This window comes from Camelina sativa, chromosome 19, assembly GCF_030686135.1.
Source record: "Camelina sativa cultivar CO46 ecotype springtype chromosome 19, ASM3068613v1".
Lineage (NCBI taxonomy): Eukaryota > Viridiplantae > Streptophyta > Magnoliopsida > Brassicales > Brassicaceae > Camelina > Camelina sativa.
This window is the reverse complement of record NC_141898.1, coordinates 23,994,679-24,018,341: the sequence shown is the minus strand read 5'-3', so window position 1 is coordinate 24,018,341 and position 23,663 is coordinate 23,994,679. Positions and strand designations below refer to the sequence as shown.

At 35.3% G+C, this 23,663-nt stretch overlaps 3 protein-coding genes across 3 annotated transcripts; 1 reads left to right on the top strand and 2 right to left on the bottom strand.

Moving 5' to 3' along the window:
- Positions 1–1,187: 1,187 nt before the first annotated feature.
- On the top strand, positions 1,188–3,107 carry LOC104767101 (protein WUSCHEL-like). The gene is made up of 3 exons (XM_010491134.2): positions 1,188–1,811; positions 2,393–2,481; positions 2,569–3,107. Exons 1-3 carry the CDS (start codon positions 1,316–1,318, stop codon positions 2,878–2,880), a joined length of 897 nt encoding a protein of 298 aa, XP_010489436.2. The 5' UTR covers positions 1,188–1,315; the 3' UTR covers positions 2,881–3,107.
- Positions 3,108–17,071: 13,964 nt separating this feature from the next.
- LOC147920929 (uncharacterized) lies at positions 17,072–17,821 on the bottom strand. The gene has a single exon (XM_087501297.1). The coding sequence runs from the start codon at positions 17,819–17,821 to the stop codon at positions 17,072–17,074; it is 750 nt and encodes a 249-aa protein (XP_087357423.1).
- Positions 17,822–18,066: 245 nt separating this feature from the next.
- On the bottom strand, positions 18,067–23,537 carry LOC147920928 (uncharacterized). Its single transcript, XM_087501296.1, has 6 exons — positions 23,427–23,537; positions 23,022–23,137; positions 22,541–22,604; positions 18,618–19,548; positions 18,377–18,574; positions 18,067–18,287 (listed from the first exon to the last, which is right to left on the bottom strand). The coding sequence occupies exons 1-6, from the start codon at positions 23,535–23,537 to the stop codon at positions 18,067–18,069; spliced, it is 1,641 nt and encodes a 546-aa protein (XP_087357422.1).
- Between the last annotated feature and the right edge of the window lie 126 nt (positions 23,538–23,663).

Sequence of the window (23,663 nt, the reverse complement as noted above, 5' to 3'; positions counted from 1 at the left end):
TTAACATGTCGGTAACTACACCAGTCGTCACACTTGTTCTACACATAATTATAATTGAGATAAACTAATGTATTTCTTTTTAAAAAACATAATTCAGTATATAGAGAAGATAAAGAAAGAACTTGCATTAGAGAATTATCAAACAGTATTCATTTCATTTTCTTTCATTCCTACGATACAAGTTACAAGAATTTACATGGATGTTTTAGATTTTTTATGTTTAAATTGTGTGTGTATGGGGGTAATATCTTTCATACGTAGACAGATAACATAACACAATAAAAGCTGGTGAAGTAATAATTGAGAAGAGACAGAGAAATTGAAAAACAAAGAAGAGTAGTTTGGGTTTTTCGTCTAAGTAAATACCGATGATGCCCTCACCTTTCTAATTCCCTTCTTTGTCCCTTTCCATTTTCATGTTTATTTCTAACTTCTCTGTCCCTTTCAATCCTTCTCCACCAGATATCCTCTGATTCGATCCCCCACAACATATATTTTTTATTATAAATAAATACATTATTATTGACACTAAAATAATTTAAAGAAACTCTCAAGAGCATAGTTTCATGATCTGTTCATGATTTTTTCTTGTTCAAGAAGAATACTATTCAGTCATTGACATGATCATGAGTTATAGAAATGCTTAACACAAGTTCATATTATTAAGTTGTTAATGCATGGTATCGATGATGATATACGTAATTCTAAAGTATATCGAAAATGAATTAGTGTTTCGTTTCTCTTTTTTGATACATATTTTAAAAAGAGAAATATGTATTCAAAGTAAGAATTTTCTTCCAAACATAACAACTTATTCGGATGTTAAATATTCAAATGAACATGTATTTCTTTCAAATATACACATTTTGTATATTAACTGATATATAAGCTTCTCTAATCTCGTAATGATAGGCCATTTATAAGTGACGAGGACACTTTTCTTTTATCTTATACTAATAGCTATAAAAAATATTGTGTATGTTAATTCCTTATTAAATGAAGTGAAATATTGTAAATATATAGGGTTTTGTATGTATGAAAATAAAATCTACTTACTTAAAAGAATAATACTTTTGAATAACTGATTTTCTAGAATATTGCAAAAAAGTTGTTTGGTCCCCATCTATGTATATATAATAACTCAACACCTTAATCTCTCTATATATATCTTCTCTCTCACACAAAACCTAAAATCTCTTCACCAAGTTGTTTTCTTGCTAAAGTAAAGCTTCTCTCTTTCTCAATATCATTCTCTTCTTCCTCTCTAGTATCTTTATCTTATCTCCTTTGTGAACGAAAGTCAGAATCAAGACACATGGAGCCACCGCAGCATCAGCATCATCACCATCAAGCCGACCAAGAAAGCGGCAATAACAACAAGTCCGGTTCTGGTGGTTACACTTGTCGCCAAACCAGCACGAGGTGGACACCAACGACGGAGCAGATCAAAATGCTCAAAGAGCTTTATTACAATAGTGGAATCCGGTCACCAACAGCAGATCAGATCCAGAAGATCACTGCTAGGCTGCGACAGTTCGGAAAGATCGAGGGCAAGAACGTCTTTTACTGGTTCCAGAACCACAAGGCTCGTGAGCGTCAGAAGAAGAGATTCAACGGCACAACCATGACCACACCGTCTTCATCTCCCAACTCGGTTATGATGGCTAATGATCATTATCATCAACATCTCCCTCTACTACACCATCATCATGGCGTTCCCATGCAGAGACCTGCGAACCCCGTCAACGTTAAACTTAACCAAGAGCATCATCTCTATCATCAGAACAAGTCATATCCCAGCTTCAATAACGGTGACTAAATTTCTTATATATGCTTTTATTTTAGGAATTTATTAAGATACTTTATTCGTCAAAGCGTATTACTAATTATGAAACATTTACATCTAGCAAAAAAAAAAAAAAAAAACCTAACAAGATCTACATATATGACTTTGATAGATATATGTATGTATATAAAATGTTAAAAATTGTTGAGAATATTCAGATGATTTTTTTTTTAATTAACTATGTCAATTAAATATATATTACTATGAACTAGTTATACGAATTAGTAAAAATAACCAAACCCAAGAAGATTTTATGTACATATGATTTTGATGGATATATGTATATGTAATGACGTATAAGTGAAGTTATGGATCTTGATTGGGGCAAACCAGATTTGCATCTAAAGAACGGTTTCTTTGTTGTGTAATGGAAACTAGACTCACGTGATTTTAATTTTATTTGTGATATGTAACGAAATTAGGGATTTTGGTCAGTATAGAAAAATCACTAATTAATTTTATGTCTCTTTCTTCATTTTCTCTGTATATATTGTATGGTGTGGAATCAAAATTTATATGCTCACTGGTACGTATATTTGTTTGAAGGGAATTTAAATCATGCAAGCTCAGGTACTGAATGTGGTGCTGTTAATGCTTCTAATGGCTACTCAAGTAGCCATATCTATGGATCTATGGTACGTACCAAACAATAAGTCATTTATTTCAAATAATATATATCCTACATATATGAATTTAATGGAACTGAATTTGTTTGGGTGAAGGAACAAGACTGTTCTATGAATTACAACAACGTAGGTGGAGGATGGACAGCAAACATGGATCATAATCATCATTACTCATCAGCACCTTACAACTTCTTCGATAGACCAAAACCTCCGTTTGGTCTAGACGGTCATCAGGAAGAAGAAGAATGTGGTGGCGATGCTTATCTGGAACATCGACGTACGCTTCCTCTCTTCCCTATGCATGGTGAAGATCACATAAATGGTGCCAGCTGGAAGTATGGCCAACTGGACGGTCATGATTGTCATGGTAGAGGCCCTTGCGCTTCTCTTGAGCTTCGTTTGAACTAGCTCGTGTACCCCGGCTTCGCACCGGATTAAAGCTCTTAACTACCCTCTCTCTTTCGTTCAACTATGGTTCGCTTGCAGTTAGTGGTATTAATTAGTACTTAGTAGTATGTCTCTAGTACGTAATTTGTAATTACTAGCTAGTATCGTCTTCTAGGTTTTATTTTAATTGACTTCGTTTTATCTCTTATCTTTTTTTTATATATAATGAATATGTTAAAATTTTACCACTATGAAGAAAATGAATTTTCACAGATCCGGATGCATGCAAAAAATGACAGAGATGTAGTTAGTAGTAATATATTTGATTACAATCTGTTATCGAATCATCATTACACTATATTATTATAACCAGTAATCTCGAACCAAAATCAGGAATAATTGTTTTTTATAACAGAACTTCTGAACAGTGTTTGTTGAATGTTTTCTGGTAGTTCAAAACTAATTAAAACAAGAATTGATGGATAATAATGGACTCTAGTTTTGATCTTGTACACTGTCAACTTGTCGAGGTTAACCTCGAAGGAACACTTGATTGGTGACATTCAACTATGGGAAGATTAGATCGTAGGGATTTTTTCGTTCATGTTTCTTGTACCGGCAACAAACTAGCTGATGGTTTTAGCCATTAATTATGCTCATCAGGAAACCATTACAACTTAAAACATTTTTGGTTTCTTTCTCTTTTGGTAATCAACTCAACTTCAGTTTTTGTAATAGGTAAGTTTGAACTTGTTCAAAGACTTTGTAAATACTTTGTGAAAAGAAAAAAAAAATTAAATCGTGGAAAAAATAACAGTGTCAAGTGTCAACCAAAATTGAGATTATAGTGGAAAAAAAACTACAACCCTAGTTAACAAAAGATCTTGTACCTTTGGTTTTCCTAAAATGTTGTTTATCGATATATATCGTCAGTTTTATTTGTTCTTTCCTTTAAAACATCAAAGTTAATGATTGTCATCAATGACCACTGACTGGTCACTAAAATTGATGGTCATATTTTATCGAGCTTGTGTAATCTTTGGAGACAGTTTAATTAATACTCCACTATACATGATTAGTTCTTCGTTATAGTGGAGTACATACAACTATGGATTACGTTAAGGTAGCTCACGCGTTGCGAGAGCGCGTAAAGTTCATTCTATATTTCCTTAAACAGAGAAAATTACAAAGAGCTACATTATCTCGAGCCGCGTGAACTAAGATGACACGAGTAACGGAGTAAGAGAAAATGATTATTTGGGTTAGTTGCTCTACCTCTATTGTATGTCGTAGATCTTGTTCAATGAACCGTAGCTTTTAGAATTTTATAGAAAATACTATATCATATAAATATAATTGATAGTATAGTTTATAAATAGTTTAGATGGCTTTGTGGGATCTGTCTGATTATAAATTTCATACGTTACTTATACTATAATGTCGGTTCGGTTATAGTGAAATGTGTACCAAGAACAAGAATGTGGCAGTTAAGACATTGGTGCAGCCATTGTTTTTATATTAAAAGAAAGAAGAGTATATTTTTTGTAGTTTGAACCCTCTGTTTTATCGTAAACAACGCTCATGATTATTACATTGAAAATTTAATTAATACTAGTATTAACGGATCTCATTTTCTTGGGCTGGACTGCCTCGTTATATGTTCCTTTTCTCCTGTCACACAAGTTTTATCCAAAAAGTAATACTGCAATAAGAAAACAAAATAATTACTGGACTATATACTGTATAATTTTATATTTCGGCCAAATGAAAAAAAAAGGTTATATTTGTGTTAAGTGGAGTGAAAATTTATCAAGTGAATTTTGTTTGTGTAAATGGAGTAGATTAATTAGTTTTTTTTAATTTAAAATTCACTTGATTTTTTTAAATCTATCTAAAGAATAACTAACTAATTTTTATATAATTATTATGCAAACTAATAAAACTTATGAAATTGTGATTTCTAATATTAAAGTATTTATAATTTATTAAAATAGAATAAAAATAATCATAATAAAATCATTGAAAATAGTAAAATATTATGTAAGACCATCTCTAACCCCACTCTATTTTAGAGTCAAATATCTATTATACAGCAACATTTGCTCATCATTTAGAGTTAATACATTGGAGCAAAACAATGCTCTATTTTTTACATACTCTATTTTAGAGGAAAAAATAGAGATATACATTGGAGATGATCTAAACAAATGATGTGACTGAAATTCTTCAAATTACACTTTTGTGCAAATGATGTAACCAAGATAAAATTCCTCAACTTTTCTGAACAATTCCTTAAACTAGTGTCACCATTTAGACCAACTCTAATGGTTTGTTTTATTTTTTGCTTTAAAAATAGAATTCTCTATAAATAGAGTAATGATTTACTCCAATAGTTGGCTCTATTTCTTACTTTTAAAAAATTAATTCAATAATTATTTTATTAAATGTTTTATTTCAACTTCTACTATAGTCCCCTAATTTTAAAATTTACAAATTCAAACCACCTAGTTTATTTTAAATAAATATCTAATAAAATTATAATATTTTAAAAAATAAAATTTCATTACAAAATATAAATAAAAGATACAATGATTAATTGATATTTATTTAACACCATCATTAGTATAGTTTTCCCACAAATGATTAACTAATTTTATGTTATGATAAAAAATCATTATATAAATTTGTTTAGGTATAAGATGATAAAATATTAAAATTGGAGGAGGATTTTGTAAATAAAAAAGTTATGCTTCAAAAATAGAGAAATGAACAGTGTTGCTTCAATTGGAGATGGTTTTACACCAAATATAGAATTTGGAGCAAGATTTGAAGCACCATTGGAGTTGCTTTTAGATCCTAAATAATTCTATCTCTGTCTCTAATAAATTGATGTTTTGGAAAAAAATTGTCTTCCTATAAGATTGATTTTGTAGATTAAAAAACTAAAATGATGTTTTTACTTTATACGTTTTTCCAACTAGCATATTATATAATGACTTATTTTTTTTTATTTTTCTACTAAAAAATAATTTTAAATTAGTTTAGAAATAAAAAATTTAACTTTTTTTAATATGTATGTAAATATCAAAATATTAATCTATTAGAGACAGAGGAACCAACACATTTTTTCAAAATATAATAGTCAATAATAGCCCTTCGAATTCGGTTAGTTCGGATCGGTTATTTCGGTTATCGGTTAATTACTGAATTTTCTAATTGTTCCGAAAAGAACCGAATAAATATCCGGTTCGGTTCAGTTCGGTTACCGGTTATTTCCGTCATTGATTGTTGCTTCCGAATTGAACCGTATTACAAGTGATGAACAACATAAATTAGCAAAAATCATGCAAAATGTCTATACATGAGCTGGTCTTAACCACAATTAAGTTCATATTCAATAGTTCAGTAGTTCATACCACAACATAAAAAGTTCATGTTCAAACAAGTAAAAACTTCAAGTTCAAAAAGAGACAATAGGTTCAAGTCATAACATAGAGTAGAAAGAGTCTCTAACCCCACCTGCAACTCACACAACAGCCGGAGGTTGGTCCAAAGAAGGAGAAGCTACACAAGGAAACAAATATTCATAAGCTTGAGTATGTTAAGTCTTAAAGCCACATGAACTGAATGAGATAATGTAAAAACAGATTCAAAACCGTAAATGATTACCTAGTGAATCATGGAACTCCAATTCTTCAACCATTTGAGCTAAGTTAGCAACCTTTTCAGCAGCCATAGTGTTTCTCAGCCACTGTTGTAAACAGAGCAAAGATTCGATCATATTGGGTGTTAGGCAACTTCTGTAAGGGTCTAAAATTCTCCCACTTGTACTGAATGCTGACTCAGAAGCAACTGAAGACACTTGAATGGCAAGCACATCCCTAGCAAGCTCAGCCAATATAGGAAACTTCACACTATTACGCCTCCACCATGATAGCACATCATAATCCATTCCCAAGACATTTTTCAAACGTGGCACATGTTTCTCCATTAAGTATATGTCCAACTCGCTAGTAGCTTCCTCATTTGTAGTTTCATTGTCCATCTCTGAATATAGAAACTCTCTATCATATCCATCATCATCTGACAAATCAAAAAGCACATCATTTGCTTGTTCAGAACCCCCATATCACTCTTGGAGACACCTTGAGAAGAGGTGCTTTGCTTAGAGACATACTCTTCAAACAAATTCTTCATGACAATCTTAATTGAGGATCATTGATGCTTACTCTCCTCACTGTCTTTACCGTAGAGCTTGTCAAAGCAAACAGATGGGAATTGCATCTTATTCCTTGGATCAAAGATACTTGCAATGATCACTAATGGATTCATGTTGAGAAGTCCATCCCAATACTTTTCAAACTTAGCCCTCATGGCCATTGCTTGTTTCTGTTGGAGCGGATCATTATGGTAGCTTAATGAAATGAGATGTTGCTCGATGATGACTACCTCATTGTAGCAAAGTGAAGAGGTCACTGTCTTAGATGCTGAAAATGACAAAGTGCAATTGAAAAACAATTTCAGAAACTTCACCAACCTGTGAATTTCATCCCAGCTAACAGAAGTTGGAGGCCCAATCCTTTTCTCTCCCTTCTCTCCCTCCTCTTCTATCTCCATGAAGTAATCATTGTACAGTTTTTCTTCTACCAACAACTTGTCAAATGCATCTCTGAACTTCAAGGCTGATGTCAGCATAAGGTAAATCGAATTCCACCTTGTAATACAGTCCAATGTAACACTCCATCTTGTTACCTTCCCAAACGTAACTCGCGATTGATTTGATTCCAGCCTTTGGGTCGATGATTTCACATACTTAACTGCGTTCCTAATGGCAACTACACTATCATTCACGGAAGCTAGACCATCTCTCACAATCAAGTTAAGAATGTGAGCACAGCATCACATGTGTAGATATGCACCATCTCTAACTAATGTCTGAGGTCCCTTCAGCCTCAAAGCATCTGTCATCAACCTTAATGCTTTATCATTACCCTTGGCATTGTCAATTGTCACTGTAAAAACACTTCCAATTCCCCAATCCTCTATACACTGAATAAGCTGTGCAGCAATGGTTTCTCCCTTATGGTCTGTGACAGGTTTGAAGCTTATGATCCACTTCTGCAACACCCAGTTTGTATCAATCCAGTGGGCTGTCACCACCATGTAACTCCATGAAGTAGTAGGAGCTGTCCATATATCTGTAGTGAGAGATACTCTCTTCTTATCACAAGCAAACATTTTCTTCATACAATCTTTTTCTTGCAGGTACATTGAGAAAATATCGGTGGTTGCTGTCTTCCTACAATGTACTGTGTACATTGGCAGTACATTCAAACAAAATCTCCTAAACCCCTCCGATTCCACAAAAGAAAACGGCAGCTCATTAAGTACAATCAACTCATTGACTGAACTTTAGAACAAGTCTTTATCATACTTCATTGTTGTGACTACACCATTACTATCAGCAGCCAAAACAGACTGAGACCCACTCTCTTTATAAGACAAGTACAACTTACATCTGTCCAGGTGATTCTTCATGGGAGTTGTTCCGGTTTTCTTGCTGCAACAACCAATCTCCTGCCCATAGTACCGACACTTGCTGACTGGTTCTTCAGAATCTACATTCTCAACGAAATGTGTCCATACTTCTGATCTACGAGCAGGTCTTTTCCTTGGCTTTGGTAGCACATCGCAACTTGATTTTCCAGTTGATCCCCTCTTCGTCTTTCCAGCTTCACTAGGTTGTGCCACTTCTTCATCTTCATCAATGAACTCATCATTCTCGTCGTGAAAAGAAACCATCTGTAGACTTGAACAAATGTGAGACTGTTAGTAACAAAATCAAACATAAATTGGTACATAGTTCTAGTTGTATCAAAAATCAAACGTAAATGAATCCTCAAGTTAATTTGAACAAACTCGAAATCCCAAATAAATTGGAATCCTAAATTAATTTCAACAGCATAGAAACTCCTAATTTAACCATAATCTCATATCAATTTCAACATAGATAGGGAGAAACATAAGTAAAAGTCCTAATAAACCCGATAGAAAAGATTTGGACTAAGAACTTACACTTTTGAATTCTGAGTTCTGACTTCAAACAAGGAACTCAACGATTGAACGAACTAAGAAACTTTGACCCACGATTTGGACTTTACTGAGACAGAATTAAAGGGGAAAAGAAGAAGATGAAATGAAAATTGGAGAAAGAATCGACAGAGTGAAGAAGAATGTGTCGGGACTCAAGTCGGCTATCGAAAAATATGAGATTAGCCGATTAGGGTTTAAAAAAACTTTTATAACATAACCCACAATTTTCGGTTATTGGTTATCTGTTCGGGTTACCCGACCGAACCGACCCGAAGATATACCCGAACTCTCTACAAAAATTATGCCGATTGAACCAAACAAAAAAACACTAACCGAACCGATTTGTCCAAATCTCGGTTCGGTTCGGTTCAGACAAATCGGTTCGGTTATTTTTCCCAGGGTGAGTCAATAACAAATTAATCAATGTTTTAAAACCCGGACCGGACCGGCCGGTCGGACCGGTCCAACCGCGACCCGGTAGACATTCCGGTCCGGGTTACCTCTAAAAAATAAAAACCAGAAAACTATAAACCCGCAAAAAACCGGAAATACCCGCTAAAACCCCGTGAACCGGTGGTTGAACCGGCGGGTCGCACCAACGGGTCAATATCAAATAAAAATATTTTATTTTTATCACACTTCAAACTCAAACCAAATTAAAATTAAATATTTGTTATTTATAGAAAAATCACTTATTTATTTTATCTAATCATTTAAAAGTTTAATTTTAGTTGTTTACTACTTCATTTTTTATGTTTTGTTCATATATTTATTGAAAAGTAGATGTTATATTTATAAAATGTAAACAAACCACTAAGCTAATTGACCCGTGGTTCAACCGGTCCGACCAGTTGACTGAATGACCCGAAAGACTTCCGGTTCACCTTCCGGTCCGGTTTTAAAAACATTTAAAACAATATTATTTTTGTTTGGAATTTATTAATAGTAGATAAAAGAGGTATCATTTCCTTACAAAAAAAAGAAGAAGGTATCATTTGCTAACAAGATTAGATTGCTCGGCAACAACTCAAAACCTCTGGTTTGATAATTAAATCTTTAGTCATATAAAATTTTGTGACTTTTTTTTTCCTATAAAATTTTGTGACTAAAAGTTGCTTTTTAGTTAGCAAATGTCGTCCAATAGTTTGACTAGTAAAATATTGTTTCCATAACTTGTTAATAAATAGTAGTAGACTGTATTTTGATTGCGTTTTTAGTGGTGGTTCACGACTTCACGTTATTGATTATACTATATATCTTATGTTTTGTATACAAACTATATTTTTCAGGTAATTTTGTTGTGCACATTTAATTTATTGTTATTCAGTAGTATATATACAACGATTCAACGTACACATTCTAGAATTTAAATATCAAGATTAAGAATTATAAAAGCACTCCTTTTATTAGCTTTGTAAATCTCTTAAAACAAAGCCACTCAATCTCTCTCTCAAATTCTTACAAATTCTCTTATCATAACACCTCTATTTATAATACCAAAAACCAAATCATGATCGGAAACTTTATATGTTTAGATAACTCCTAAACATGTTTGTTCTTATCCTCTTTAACCATTGCTCGGTTAAGACGTTAACTTATTCCTTAAGTTAACTTCAAGATTATCCAACATTCTCTCCCATAAGCTTAAAACTCTTCTACAAGACTTCTTGCACTCCAATGTGATTCCTCATTTCCTTAAATATGTTCTTCTCAAGTGCCTTCGTGAGAATGTCGACATTCTGTGCGACTCCGGGAACATGTTCAACCATAACAAGTCTATTCTCAATGATTTCCTAATGAAGTGGTATCGCCGATGGATGTGTTTGCTGCGTCCGTGGAAGACGGGGTTCTTAGTGAGTGCGATTGCAGACTTATTATCGACTCTAATTGTTACTGATTTACTTTCGGTTCCACTAATCTTTGCAAAAAGATCTTGTAGCCAAATAGCTTGCTTAGCCGCCTCTGTAGCGGCCATGAATTCTGCTTCACAGGAAGAAAAAGCTACAACTTATTGCTTCTGAGAGCACCATGTGATCGGAAATCCATTGAAATAAAAGATATGACCCGCAATACTCTTTCCATCATCTAGATCAACACTAAGACTGCTATCGCTAAATCCTATCAAACCTGTTGTGTTCCCTCGCTTGAAATAAAGACCATGAGAAGAAGTTCCACGAAGATATCTTAACACTTGCTTAAGCGCAACCCCATGTGACTCTCTTGGTTCCTGCAGATACCTGCTCAGTACACCAACGGGATATGATAGACCAGGTCGTGTATGGAGTAAATATCTAAGACACACGATGGTTCTCCGATAATGCTTCTCATCAATCCGTTTTTCATGTTTTGTGATATATCATGGTTTTTGTGGTTTTTAACCATGATATAAGGAGTGTTTTAGAGTCTTTTGATTTGTTTTCTAGGATGTTTTTGAGTCTTTGCAGATTTCTAGGACTTTGGCACAGAAGGAGCAAAGTGGAGCAATTTGGATCATTTTGGAGCATAAATCTTGAAGAATCAATTTGGACTCGGATCAAAGAAATGGCATCGATCGTCACCACTTAGGAGCATCGATCGACACCCTCTTCAGCCGATGAAGAATCACCAATTTGGAAGTTTTACAAAGTTGCCTGAAGTTTTCCATATTTGCAATACAAGTCCCTGACGTGTTTTAGGACATATAAATAGTATTTTTAGGTTTTTAAAACCCAAAAGTTATTTTTCTAGCAAATTTTATTTTTCTGCAATCCTGTGAGATTTTGAGAGCTTTGGAGAGAGAGATCTGCTTTGAGAGAAGAATTATTGAACTCCCTTTTACTCTTTTAATTTCAATTGCTTATTATTCAGAATTATGTCTTGTTCTTCATTAAACAGGTCTGAGTAGTTTACTTGTTAGGTTTAGGGTTTTTTTACAGGGATCTTATGATTTATTAGATCTGTTTATTTAGGATTCATTATCTTTCTAGATATTCATCATAGGTTGTTCTTCATTATTAATCCTTGATTGGCCATCTAGAATTAATACTTTAGGAAAATAAATTGATATGAGAATATAATTGATTTTCCTGATTAAAACCTTTGATGAGCAAAATTACTTTCTGCAAAGAGATTTGAATTAATAATTTTGTGAACTTATCTAAACCTGTTCTTAAAGCTGATTTTTAACTTAGAATTTTACAAAGAGATTTGGATTTTCTGGTTTTAAATTTAGATAATAATTGCAGTGAGAACTGAATTGTTTTACAAAATTGTTTAGAGTTCTAGATATGTTCTTAATTGCTTGAATCATAATTTATTGATTGATTTAATATTTCGTAACTTCCTGAGAAATTCCCTAGGCCTAGCTTTTTGATCCATTGACACCCTTTTATTTATTATTTTGCATTGCTTTACTTAATTTAAATCAACTTATTTAGCTTAATTATAAAACTCTATAATTTATTGTGTAGACTTGAGTCCTTGTGGAATTCGACCCCTAAGTATTACAGTGACCTCTTAATTTGAGAGAGTAGCTTTAGGGAATTTGAGCATATCATTTTGCTTTACAAAGCTCCAAACCAAACTCCATTGGAATAAGAACATAATTGCAGGCATTCATTCCTGTTTCTGCGAGTATCTTCTCCACATAGCTTTCTTGTCTTAATATAATTCCATTCCTTTCCTGAACCACTTCAATGCCTAAATAATAAGCAAGATTACCTAAATCACTCATTTCAAAATTCCTTGCCATTCCTCTCTTAAAATCAAGTATGAGCTCTAAGCTAGAACCCGTGACTAGCAAATCGTCCACATAAATAGCCACAATGAGTAGATGGCCGCGTTCTTGCTTTCTGTATACGGAAGGTTCCCTGGAGCACTTTTCAAATTTTAGTTCTAACAAAATCCTATTCAGCTTAGTGTTCCATGTCCTTGGTGCTTGATTTAGACCATAGAGCGCTTTGTGTAATTTATAAACCTTTTCTTCCTTCCCTTGAGCAATGAAACCTTCAGGTTGAGTGACATACACATCTTCCCTTAGCTCCCCATAAAATCTTAACATCCAAATGATGTATCTCCCAGCCATTTGAAGCTGCTAAAGCAATGATGAAGCGTATTATCTCAATGAGAGCCACATGAGCAAATACTTCATCAAAATCTATTCCATGTCTTTGTACATAGCCTTTTGCCACTCACTACAAGAAAACAGGTGATTTACGACTGTACTAATAGTCACTACATAGTCGCTAATTCATACATAACGACTAAGTTACGACTAATAACCGTTGTCGTAAATCGGTAGTCGGTAAGGAAATTCAGTCGTAACATAGTCGGTAAATAGCGACGATATTACGACTATTACACGTAGTCGTAAACGTAGTCGTAATTTAGTCGTTACTATTTACGACTACTTAATGATAATGTTACGACTAGTTTGAGAATAGATTGTGACAATGTTACGACTATTATGCGACTCCGTTGCTACTATCGGACGACTATTTGACGACTATGTTACGACGACTTTAAACCAGATTTAATGACTGGTTTGACGACTATAGTGATTAAAACCATAATTGTTTTGTTTTGTTTTATAAATCGAATTTCTAATCAAACAGAAACCTAAAATTCACATTCTTAATAACCAAAAGTTCACCACAATAGTAATATGTTCACCACATTAACAATTAAAAAAAGAGAACCAAAATGATCAATCATAAACTATGATTGACACATCATCCCAAAGTGACAAGTTCATAATAACCAAAAGAGAACCAAAATGATCAATCAAAAACTATGATTGATCCCAAAGTGACAAGTTCATGAAAGTTAAGGAATAGAGATAAATAGCCTAAGAAGTAACCTAAGAAGGAGATGTTCTTTGTGTTGGAGAGGCGGTGGATTCAGACTCTTGGAATTCGACAAAGGACGGCCACATCGTACGCATGAACTTTTCCAAGTGCTCTATCTTCTTCTGTTTCTCAGCCACAACTTTGGAATGTTCTAATTCATGAGCAGCAATCTCAGCATCACCTTTTGCATTATAGGCAACTTGTTCTTCAATTATACGATGAGCTTCTTTCATTTGCTCTTGCAATGCTACAAACGATTACTGTCCTTGTTGATAGCTCTTGCCATTGAGAAGATCCTGAAGATGATCCTTGAGGCTTCCAAGTCCAAAAAGATTACCTCGTGAGTCTTTCTCAGTGGACTTAGAAAAGAAAAACTGAAAATGTTAGTTCTGAAAATGAAAATTTTGAAGACTGTTTAAATATAGATGGTGAAAATGATACTTTACCTGAAGAAAGATGGCCGTATAATCTTCTGTTGTGAACTCCTGAGACTCGATCTCAGATATCTTAGCTTGTAAGTTTTTCTCATAAGTTGAGAAGATCTTCTCGGCTTTTCGATCTACATACGTACCATCTGGCCTTGTATGTGTCTCTATGAAAACCTCACCAAGACTCACCGGTCTCCCAAGTTTCTCTTCCTGGAATGTTACAAAAAAAAAAAAAAGAAGGTTAAGACATAAGTTAAAGTTACCAAAACAAGGTTAAGACATAAGTTAAAGTTATAAAAAAAAGGTTAAGACATAAGTTAAAGTTACTCACCAAGTCTTGTTTGACTTGTTGATACGAAGTTGGTCCAGATAAGTGCGAGTGTGGACCGAGACCATTACGGTCTGACATACGAGCATTGGAATAGATTCAACTCCTTTCTTGTGCTTCTTCAGTATCCCACTGCCCAACCATTGTTTTCTAGAGTTCACCCGCAATCCATTTAGGTTGCACTCAACTAGTCCTAGCGTCGCTTACCATGTTTTTCATCCGGCGTTGACATATCTCATAGAAAATATGTTGCACTGTCCCTGTTATCAATGGATCCCAAGTGTGTGTTTTTAGGGAAAAAGAAAATAGAATTAAGTTAGTGATAAACAACAATTAAAACCTATCTATGAATGATATATAACAGAAAACTATACCGCAAACTCAAGGAAGTATATTTCTCGTCTATCCGGAGGTACACATGACCAATTATAGTATTCACCATCAAATTTGTTTGTAAAAACCTTTGTAATCTTCCGAACTAGTTGTGATTGACATCATGAGTAAACCTCATAACATAAGAATCAAGTCAGACTTGGGAATGACAAAACAATAAACAATGGTTCATGACAAACACATATACTTTTCTAGTTACTACTAACTGATGAGAGAATTGGGAATGACAAAACAATAAACAATAGTTCAAGACAAACACATATACTCGACAAAGCAATAAACAATAGTTCATGACAAAACACATATACTCGACAAAACAATAAACAATAGTTCATGGCAAACACACAAAAGTTCATGACAAAACACATATACTCGACAAAACAATGACAAAACAATCACAAACCAATGACAAAACAATCACATAACACTCGACTATGTAACACATTTATGACAAAACAATATTAAAACGTGTTTACATACCAAGTCGTGTTAGGCTTCGATTCTGGAGAGAGCACGGTGGTAAATTTGTCCTGGTCCGGCACCATAAGTATGGCGTTAAGAGCCCTCAACGTGTCCTCCTGGAGTTTTGGCAATACTGGATCTGGCTCTTTAAAGTTGTTACCTTGAGAAGACGGATGGCTTTGAGCGTGAGAGTTCTAAACTGGAGATCTCGCAGAATCATGCAAAGGATTCGATTGAACCGGTGGATTGTTCTGGACTTATGGTAATGACCGAGCTGGTTGGTCTTCTCGGCTTCGATTAAAGGAATTCTCAAACAAGATCTGTGGCGGTGGATAGTTTCTGACCTGCGGTGCGGCTGACGTCGATAGTTGGGGGAAACGCGGACTTGTTCTTGAGGTGTCTGAGGCATCGGATTTTGAGCCGCCGGAGTGAAGTTGTACTGCGGCGGTAGAGGATTGACTTTTTTCACCTTCGACGTAGGGTTCGAGCCACCGGGTCTGAGAGAAGCGTTGGGGACAACATTCCTCTTTCGTCCAGCCTTCTTAACCGGCATCTTAGAAGATTGAGAGAATCGGCGATTGCGTCGATGAGAGATTGGTAGATGAGAGATTGAGAGAAACTGCAAAGAACGGTGAGAAATCAGAATTGAGAGATTAGAGTTTGAGCATTAGGGTTAGGTCGTTTGTTTATGGGCTGCACCGCATAAATGGATTCACGGGCTTGTTTAGTCCCAAAATGTTTTAAAATTAGTCACTTATTAATCACTGATGAGTTGGTATGTGATTTTATTTTAACAAATTGGGCTTGTCTTGTAGTCCAAAACCTGGTCCAACACGTAATAAACATGTTTAAACCCAATATTCTGTAGTTAGTCAATTATTAGTCGCGAATCTGTAGCCATATTTAATTTTAGAAATACATATAATTTAGTTTAGTTTACATGTTATTTGAAATCTGCTACTTATATATACACTACATAATATATTGATCACTTAAAAATTACAAAACATTAGTTACATATAAACTTAAAGAATGTGAATATCTAATAGTATATAAAGAATGTAAACATGGATATATATAAACTTAAAAACATTAGTTACATATAAACATTAGTTACATACAAACCAATTCACATCTGCAATAATAGAAAACAATTAATAAGACATGCTGCACCTAAACATAAGTATAGATATGAGAATGCAAACACATGATTCTTGTATTTATAGTTAATAAGGGAAGAATACCACAAAAGTAGTCGATGTATAGTCGCAACCTTATCGACTCATAGCCTTAGTCGCTAACTCGTCGCCAAATTAGCTACTTGGATACAACTCAATTAAGTTCATCCCATTTAGTCGTATAATGGTCGTTAATCAACGACTACAGTACCGACTACTCTATTTGGTCGGCAAATGACGTCTGAGTTACGACTAAATTTATGCAGTTGTATCTTGGTCACTTAGTGGTCGGCAGATAGTCGGGAAATTTAGCGACTACGTATTTAGTCGCCAAGCGTAGTCATAAATACCCTGTTTTATTGTAGTGATTAGCCTTGCTTTGTACTGGTTGATGCTATTGTTAGATTTCTGCTTTATCTTAAATACCCATTTTAAACCAATCGGCTTAAACCCTAAAGGAGGATCAACGAGACTCCATGTTTGATTCTTGGTAATTGATGCAATTTATTCCTCACACGCATTTCTCCAAACCTTTAGCTCCATTGCCTCATCAAACACTGAAGGTTCTCCATTGATAGTAAGTAGTAACTGTTCTCCCTCAAGTTCTGCTAACAGTACGTAATCCTTCAAATAATCCGGTTTTGCAGTTTGTCTAGCTGATCTCCTGAACACCGTCGCCAGTGGAGACAGTTCTTGTCCTTCTCCTAAAACTGGCTCTAGTTCTTCGACAGATCCATCGTCATCGTCTGCATCATCATCTTCTCTATCATTCTCTCTTCCTTCCCCTGCTTCTGCAGCTACACTATCTTCTATGATCCCATTGTTCCCAAAATTTCCAAAACTGAGAGTGAACATTCCTGAGTCTAAGAGTGATTCTTCCGAATTCCTCCATATCCAGCTCTTATTTTCATCAAAGACAACATCCTTGTTTACAATGATTTTCCGACTTACTGGATCAAGAAGTCGATATGCTTTAGAATCAGGTTCTGTTCCAAGGTTGACAAGTATTCGTGATCTGTCATCTAGCTTCTTAATGTGTGACATCTCAGTTTTGGCAAAACATATGCAACCAAATACACGGAGATGCTCCACGTTCGGTTTCTTCTTCTTGAGAGCTTCATAAGGTGTCAAGTCTTCTAATACTCGTGTCCCCACTGTGTTGATAAGGTAGGTTGCATGTCTGATCGCCTCTCCCCATAGATAGTTTGGCAAATTCATTTGTTTCAGAATACTTCGAGTCATTCCTAGCAGCATTCTGTTCCGTCTCTCGACTACTCTGTTCTGTTGAGGCGTGTAGGGTGCAATAAGATGTCTATTGATCCCTTCTCTTTCGTAAAACGTTTAAACTCATGAGATGTAAATGTCTTGATAGTATTTCTAGTATCATGTTCAACCGAAGCTTTGAATGTTTTGAACTTCTCAAACGCCTCACTTTTCTCTTTTAGGAGAAAAGACCACATATAGCAAGAATAATCATGAATCAACACAAAGATGTACCTCTATTGTGCAGCTGTAGGTGGAGAAATCGGTCTACAAAGATCCCCATGAACAAGCTCTAATGCTTGTTTTGCTCTATAGGATGTTGATTTCGGGAATGCTTGCCTTGCTTGTTTTCCAACTAAACATGAAGCACATGTTTCTCCTCCTTTTGGAGCACTAGGTATCCCAGTAACTAGTTCCTTTACTACCATCCTCTTGATAGTTTCATAGTTAACATGTCCTAATCAAGCATGTCACTTTGCTGAATCATTCAAACATGAAATCTGCAGACACTTATAATTTTCAACCTCCAAATTCACCTTTTACAACCTGTTTCTTGACGGATAGCTCTCACTAATATGTTTCCATCACGATCATGCAAAGTTAGGAAGTCTTCTCTCATCCTTACATCGCAACCAGATTCAGTAGCTTGTCCTAAGCTAATGATGTTGCTTTTAAGGTATGGGATGTAGTAGACTTCTGCCAATACCTTTTGTTCTCCGTTCCTAGTGACAAACTGAATCGAGCCTTTACCTTTTATATCAACAAGTGAATCATAACCAAAACGAACCTTGCCCGTAATCCTTGCCATTATCAAGATACCAAACCTTGTCTAAACATGCTTCAAGTTCTTTTGGCTTCACATTCTTCTCATTAAGATACACCACCTCATGCATCATTAGAGACTCCGCCTCATGCGTGTCTTCCTCTTCTTTCTCCTGCGATTCTTGAAGCTTGGTTAGCTTAAGTAAACGGTCTGGATAATCGGATGCGTAATGTCCTAATTTATCACATCGAAAACAGGTGATCTTGCTCTTGTCCCTTTGTTGATAACCGTACTCCCTCGATTGATACCCAAAGCGTCCACTAAACCTTCTGAGACCTCTTCCACGGCCACGACCTGAGCCTCTTCCTCTACCTCTGTCATAAGAGGAATCTTGCAACTGTGGTGCAGAGTTTGTATACATAAGTTTCCCTTGACCATCTTGTGGAGAAGCGTTTGCATACAAAAGCTTGTTCGGACCATCTTGTGAATCTTCCTCTTCTTGAATTCGTTCTTCATAGGTTTTTAATCTCCCAACAATGTCTTCAAACGTTGTTGTGTTAAGGTCAAGAACCTGTTCGAGAGCTGCAATTATATGTATACACTTCGTTCTTGGTAAGTTGTTGAGGAATTTTTTGACAATCTTTGGTTCTTCAATAATCTCTCCCAAGGATGCTGATTTGGTAGAAATTTCAGAAAGTTTTCCGACAAAATCATCAATTGTGTTGGTATCCTTCATCTTCAATCTATCAAATTCAGCAATCAAGGTTTGTAGTCGTGCTTCCTTTACTCTGTCAGCCCCAACGTTTCTTGTTTTAATAGCATCCCATACTGCTTTAGATGTCTTTTGATTACCGTCTTGTAGGAGTAGTGCTTCTGGTATGGATTGGAACAACAGTTCCCTAGCAAGATCATTCTTCTCAACGTCGTCTGATCCTGGACTAATTGCTTCCCAAACCTTAAGTACTCACATCATCACCTCTATCTTCATGGACCAAACTGTGTAGTTGGAATTGTTTAGCATTGGACATTGCAAAGATGAATGACTTCCTTCTTTTGGCTTATTGGTGGTTGTAGCTAATTCACTCATATCTTTAGACTAACGATCGTTGTTTGTTTAGTAAGATGAATATAGAAAATTGAACCCGGAAGCTCTGATACCAAATCTAGAATTTGAATATCAAGATTAAGAATTATAAAATCACTCCTTTTATTAGCTTTGAAAATCTCTCAAAACAAAACCACTCAATCTCTCTCTCAAACTCTTACAAATTCTCTTATCATAACACCTTTATTTATAACACCAAAAACCAAATCCTAATAGAAAACATTATATGTTTAGATGACTCCTAAACATGTTTGTTCTTATTCTCCTTAACCATTGCTCGGTTAAGACGTTAACTTATTCCTCAAGTTAACTTTAAGCTTATCCAACACACATGATTGCTAAATCCACAAAAGACTTTCAAATGGATGGATCTCCCACGCCTAGTTTCAATCCGTGAGTCTTACACTCAACACACAGTGACAAAGAAATGCCAACTCTTTATATTGTTGCATTTTTCGAAGGTAGTGCGAATACTATTACGCTTTGATATACCGAACTTGGTAGAAACATTTGGTCTGATATAGGCCATGTCAAACTTACAAGCCACATGACCCCTTATGAGACCGCAAAATACTTTCGTTATATGTTCAAACTTTATGATATTTACTTTTAATATTGCATGTTATGTTGTTAACATACGGAATATATATAACCTTCTAAGTCATAACAATATTTATCTACTCACGAATGAACATATTATTCATAGTGAATGAAAAATAATGTATATATATATATTTTTTTTTTTAATTCTGATCATTTAAAAATATTAATTCATATATATATATATATTGGTAAACTACTGAGCTTTCGTTTTATTGTATTTTGTGGACCGCATATCAAAATTCAGTTAAACCTCTTTCCGTTAGTTTGATTTCTAGACTTCAGATTTCTTCTACTTTTCTTTTGCAAATACTGATCTCAGATTCAACCATGTCGAGATACCGACTCAAAGATTCATTTATTTCTTCTATGTATAAGCTTAAGTGATCAATCCCTCTTTATGTTATTATGTAGACCATGAACCAAACCCTTAAGAAGAATAAAGGAGTCTACATCAAGGAGATCTCAAATCGAATAGGCTTTTAATTTCTTCAAACAAAATCTCAATTGCACATCTATCATCTTGACCAAATTGCCCACATTCATTTTGAACGAGGAGGAGAGAGAGAATGCATCACGCTAACATATAATTGTTTGAATAAAAGTATTTGAACGTATGTTCCTTACATATATATGCTCTAGATCACTGACATATGTAGATATGTGTGTCTTAACGAGTTACTTACTTGTGATGTATACATATACGAGTGGATATACATATGAAGGTTTTTTTTTTCTGCGGATCCAAGAAGATCTTTAGATGCTTTTTGGGGATTCAAAGTACGTTATTCCTATAAGAAGCAAAGATGTGAGGCTTGTGTAGCATCATGGTCTGTGATTCCCTTTATGTGAAAATTTTCGTAAAAGACTTGTTTGGATCAGTTTGGTCTATTTGCAATTTTTAAGTTGGCTACCTTTTATAATGTGCCGAAATAGAAGTTTTATATCCGTTATGTGAATATTACGTGAAGTAGCTATTAATCCAAAATTGTATTAGTGAACACTTTTTATATTTTCTATAACCAATAAATTGTGGTTTTTTATATCATAAAGTATTATATTTTTGCAAAAGCTAATCTCAGATTCGGAACAATGCTTTTTCAACAAATATATTTATCATAGTCTATGATTTTAGATGCAAACATAAACCTAACGTTGTTAGGGGTAGGCTGCACCCTTTACTTTATATAACTTACAAGTTTAGATGCAAACATAAACCTAACATTGTTAGGGGTAGGCTGCACCCTTTACTTTAAGCCCGATCCAAATCAAGATTTGTCTAATTAATATCAAAACAAGTTCAGAAAAGCCTATAAAGTTTAGTGTAATACTCGAACTCGGTATCTGGTGACGGTCAACAGGTTGACTTCCTAGCCCGACCCAAAACACTTTTCAAATGCAAAACCAGCAGCTAACAACGCAAAACAAACTCTTGATTTAACTAACCTGCAAAAGAAAGAGGAGTGAGCAATTGATAATTACTCAGTGAGGGAAAGCCTTAGGGCTCCCGAAATCTCCACACCCAAATACGTTTAGACAATCACAAAGTCTAAACCTAAGACAAGCAACAATCATTGTGTCATAAATCTTGTGACACACAATCATACGCACACAACACACAAATGAGACTACGTCCCATAACCGCCCTAAAGACGGGTCGGATACAACATGTCATCACACGCTATCCTCGTGCATTATCAGATCCATCATGCTTTCACACTTCTTCTTCATGCACCATGCTTACGGAACCTCCATGCCTCTTGCACTTCGTCCTAGCATCAATCACTCGTGCTCATGCTTACGGACCCCAAGCGCCTCTTGCACTTGTTTCTAGCATTGCACACACGTCGGCTCGTCAACCATCCTGATCTACCCCTATTCTGCGCCCGTAGACCACCACACAACTACAAGGAAAATTCCTTGTAGGACTCTCTGCGGCTCACCGCATCTACGTGCCCTCAGCACCTATCTCCTCACACACAATCACATTTTACCACCACAACATGCATTAGCACAACCACATCAATATCAATCAACACACAATCATTTTCTATTCTCATATTATTCTAGTTCTTATATATTATAATAAATATATTTTTACATACATATAAATAAAATATACACTCATTCAAATATACGTTACTTATATACTATGTAACATATAGGTATATTCGGTTTAACCTTAAACTAAGTAACTATCCAAACATATCTGAATATGTAGAAGACACCAACTAGTCCTCACCTTAGCCACACGAATCACATCCTTGATAAAAGGCCAGCAACATCCGATCCAACACGATCTTAATCTGCAATGGTTTAGATTAAACTATCAAAGATTATTTTCAATTAATAATCTATGATTTAGTCTAATTAACACACCCGATTTAATTGTGCTAGTGTTTCTCAAATAAATTAGTTAGATGTAGTTTAATAATTAAATCAAACCAACAATCTAATAATTCATGATACCACAGTTTAGTCACGTACGTTCACATGCTCCCAGTTTATTACAATTCCTAAACCAGCCTCAATACACGATTCAACAATATTAAATTAACCAACGTCATCAACAACGTACGTAACCATGCATGACACCCCAACAACTCATGCACATACGTTCCATAATCACGTAAATCTCCTGGTTTACTTGGTTAAGTGCTAGTTTAGCCATGAACGAACAACACAACACAACAACAACACGAGACGTAAATCTTCGTTGTTACCTCTTTCCCCAACTTTCCTCGACGGCTTGACTTGACGAACTGAACGGCGAAGTGGAGGACTCGGCAACACAGATCTGCGGTGGTTTAAGCTTGGTGATTAGGTTGGTTCCAACAATCTATGAAAACACAACATATATACTTCTCAGGTTTGGTTCACGGATCTTTCTTCTCCGGTGAAAACGTTTCACACGGCACCACAAGCTGAGCGCGGTGACAATCTCCGGTGACACGGTGGAGAACAACCGCCTTTGACGAGAACAGCGAGTATCAGAGTGGTGAACTCCAACATCAAAAACGATGGACTCGACGATGGGCTACGGCTGCTTAGGTGACAGTGGCTGACATCTCCAGTGACAGCGGCTAACACATGGTAGCAACTCCAGTGATAAACGATGGTTTGCTCACCAACGGTGGTGATGGACGGTGGCTAACGACAAGTCTCCCGTGACCTCTTCCTCTCTCTCTTAACAATGACAAAAACATGAGGAAGACGGTGATGATGGTGAGATCCGACATTGGGAGAGGGGCTTAGGGTTAGGGTTCACAAACTCTCTTCTCTCGGCAAAACAAAGACGGCGATGTATGTGTGTATACAAACATACAATGTGACGCAAAACCCTTTCCTTTTGCTCAACTGGGCCC

Bases quoted from the DNA above. Each gene is read 5' to 3' on its own strand.
- LOC104767101 (XM_010491134.2), top strand. From the start codon at position 1,316: ATGGAGCCACCGCAGCATCAGCATCATCACCATCAAGCCGACCAAGAA. The intron at 1,812-2,392 runs GTGACTAAATTT...ATTTGTTTGAAG, and splicing joins ATATCCCAGCTTCAATAACG to GGAATTTAAATCATGCAAGC. The intron at 2,482-2,568 runs GTACGTACCAAA...GTTTGGGTGAAG, and splicing joins GCCATATCTATGGATCTATG to GAACAAGACTGTTCTATGAA.
- LOC147920929 (XM_087501297.1), bottom strand. From the start codon at position 17,821: ATGCTGCTAGGAATGACTCGAAGTATTCTGAAACAAATGAATTTGCCA.
- LOC147920928 (XM_087501296.1), bottom strand. From the start codon at position 23,537: ATGTCGGATCTCACCATCATCACCGTCTTCCTCATGTTTTTGTCATTG. The intron at 18,575-18,617 runs GTTCGTTTTGGT...TAAAAGGTAAAG, and splicing joins TGGCAAGGATTACGGGCAAG to GCTCGATTCAGTTTGTCACT. The intron at 18,288-18,376 runs GTTGTAAAAGGT...ATGCTTGATTAG, and splicing joins AGCTATCCGTCAAGAAACAG to GACATGTTAACTATGAAACT.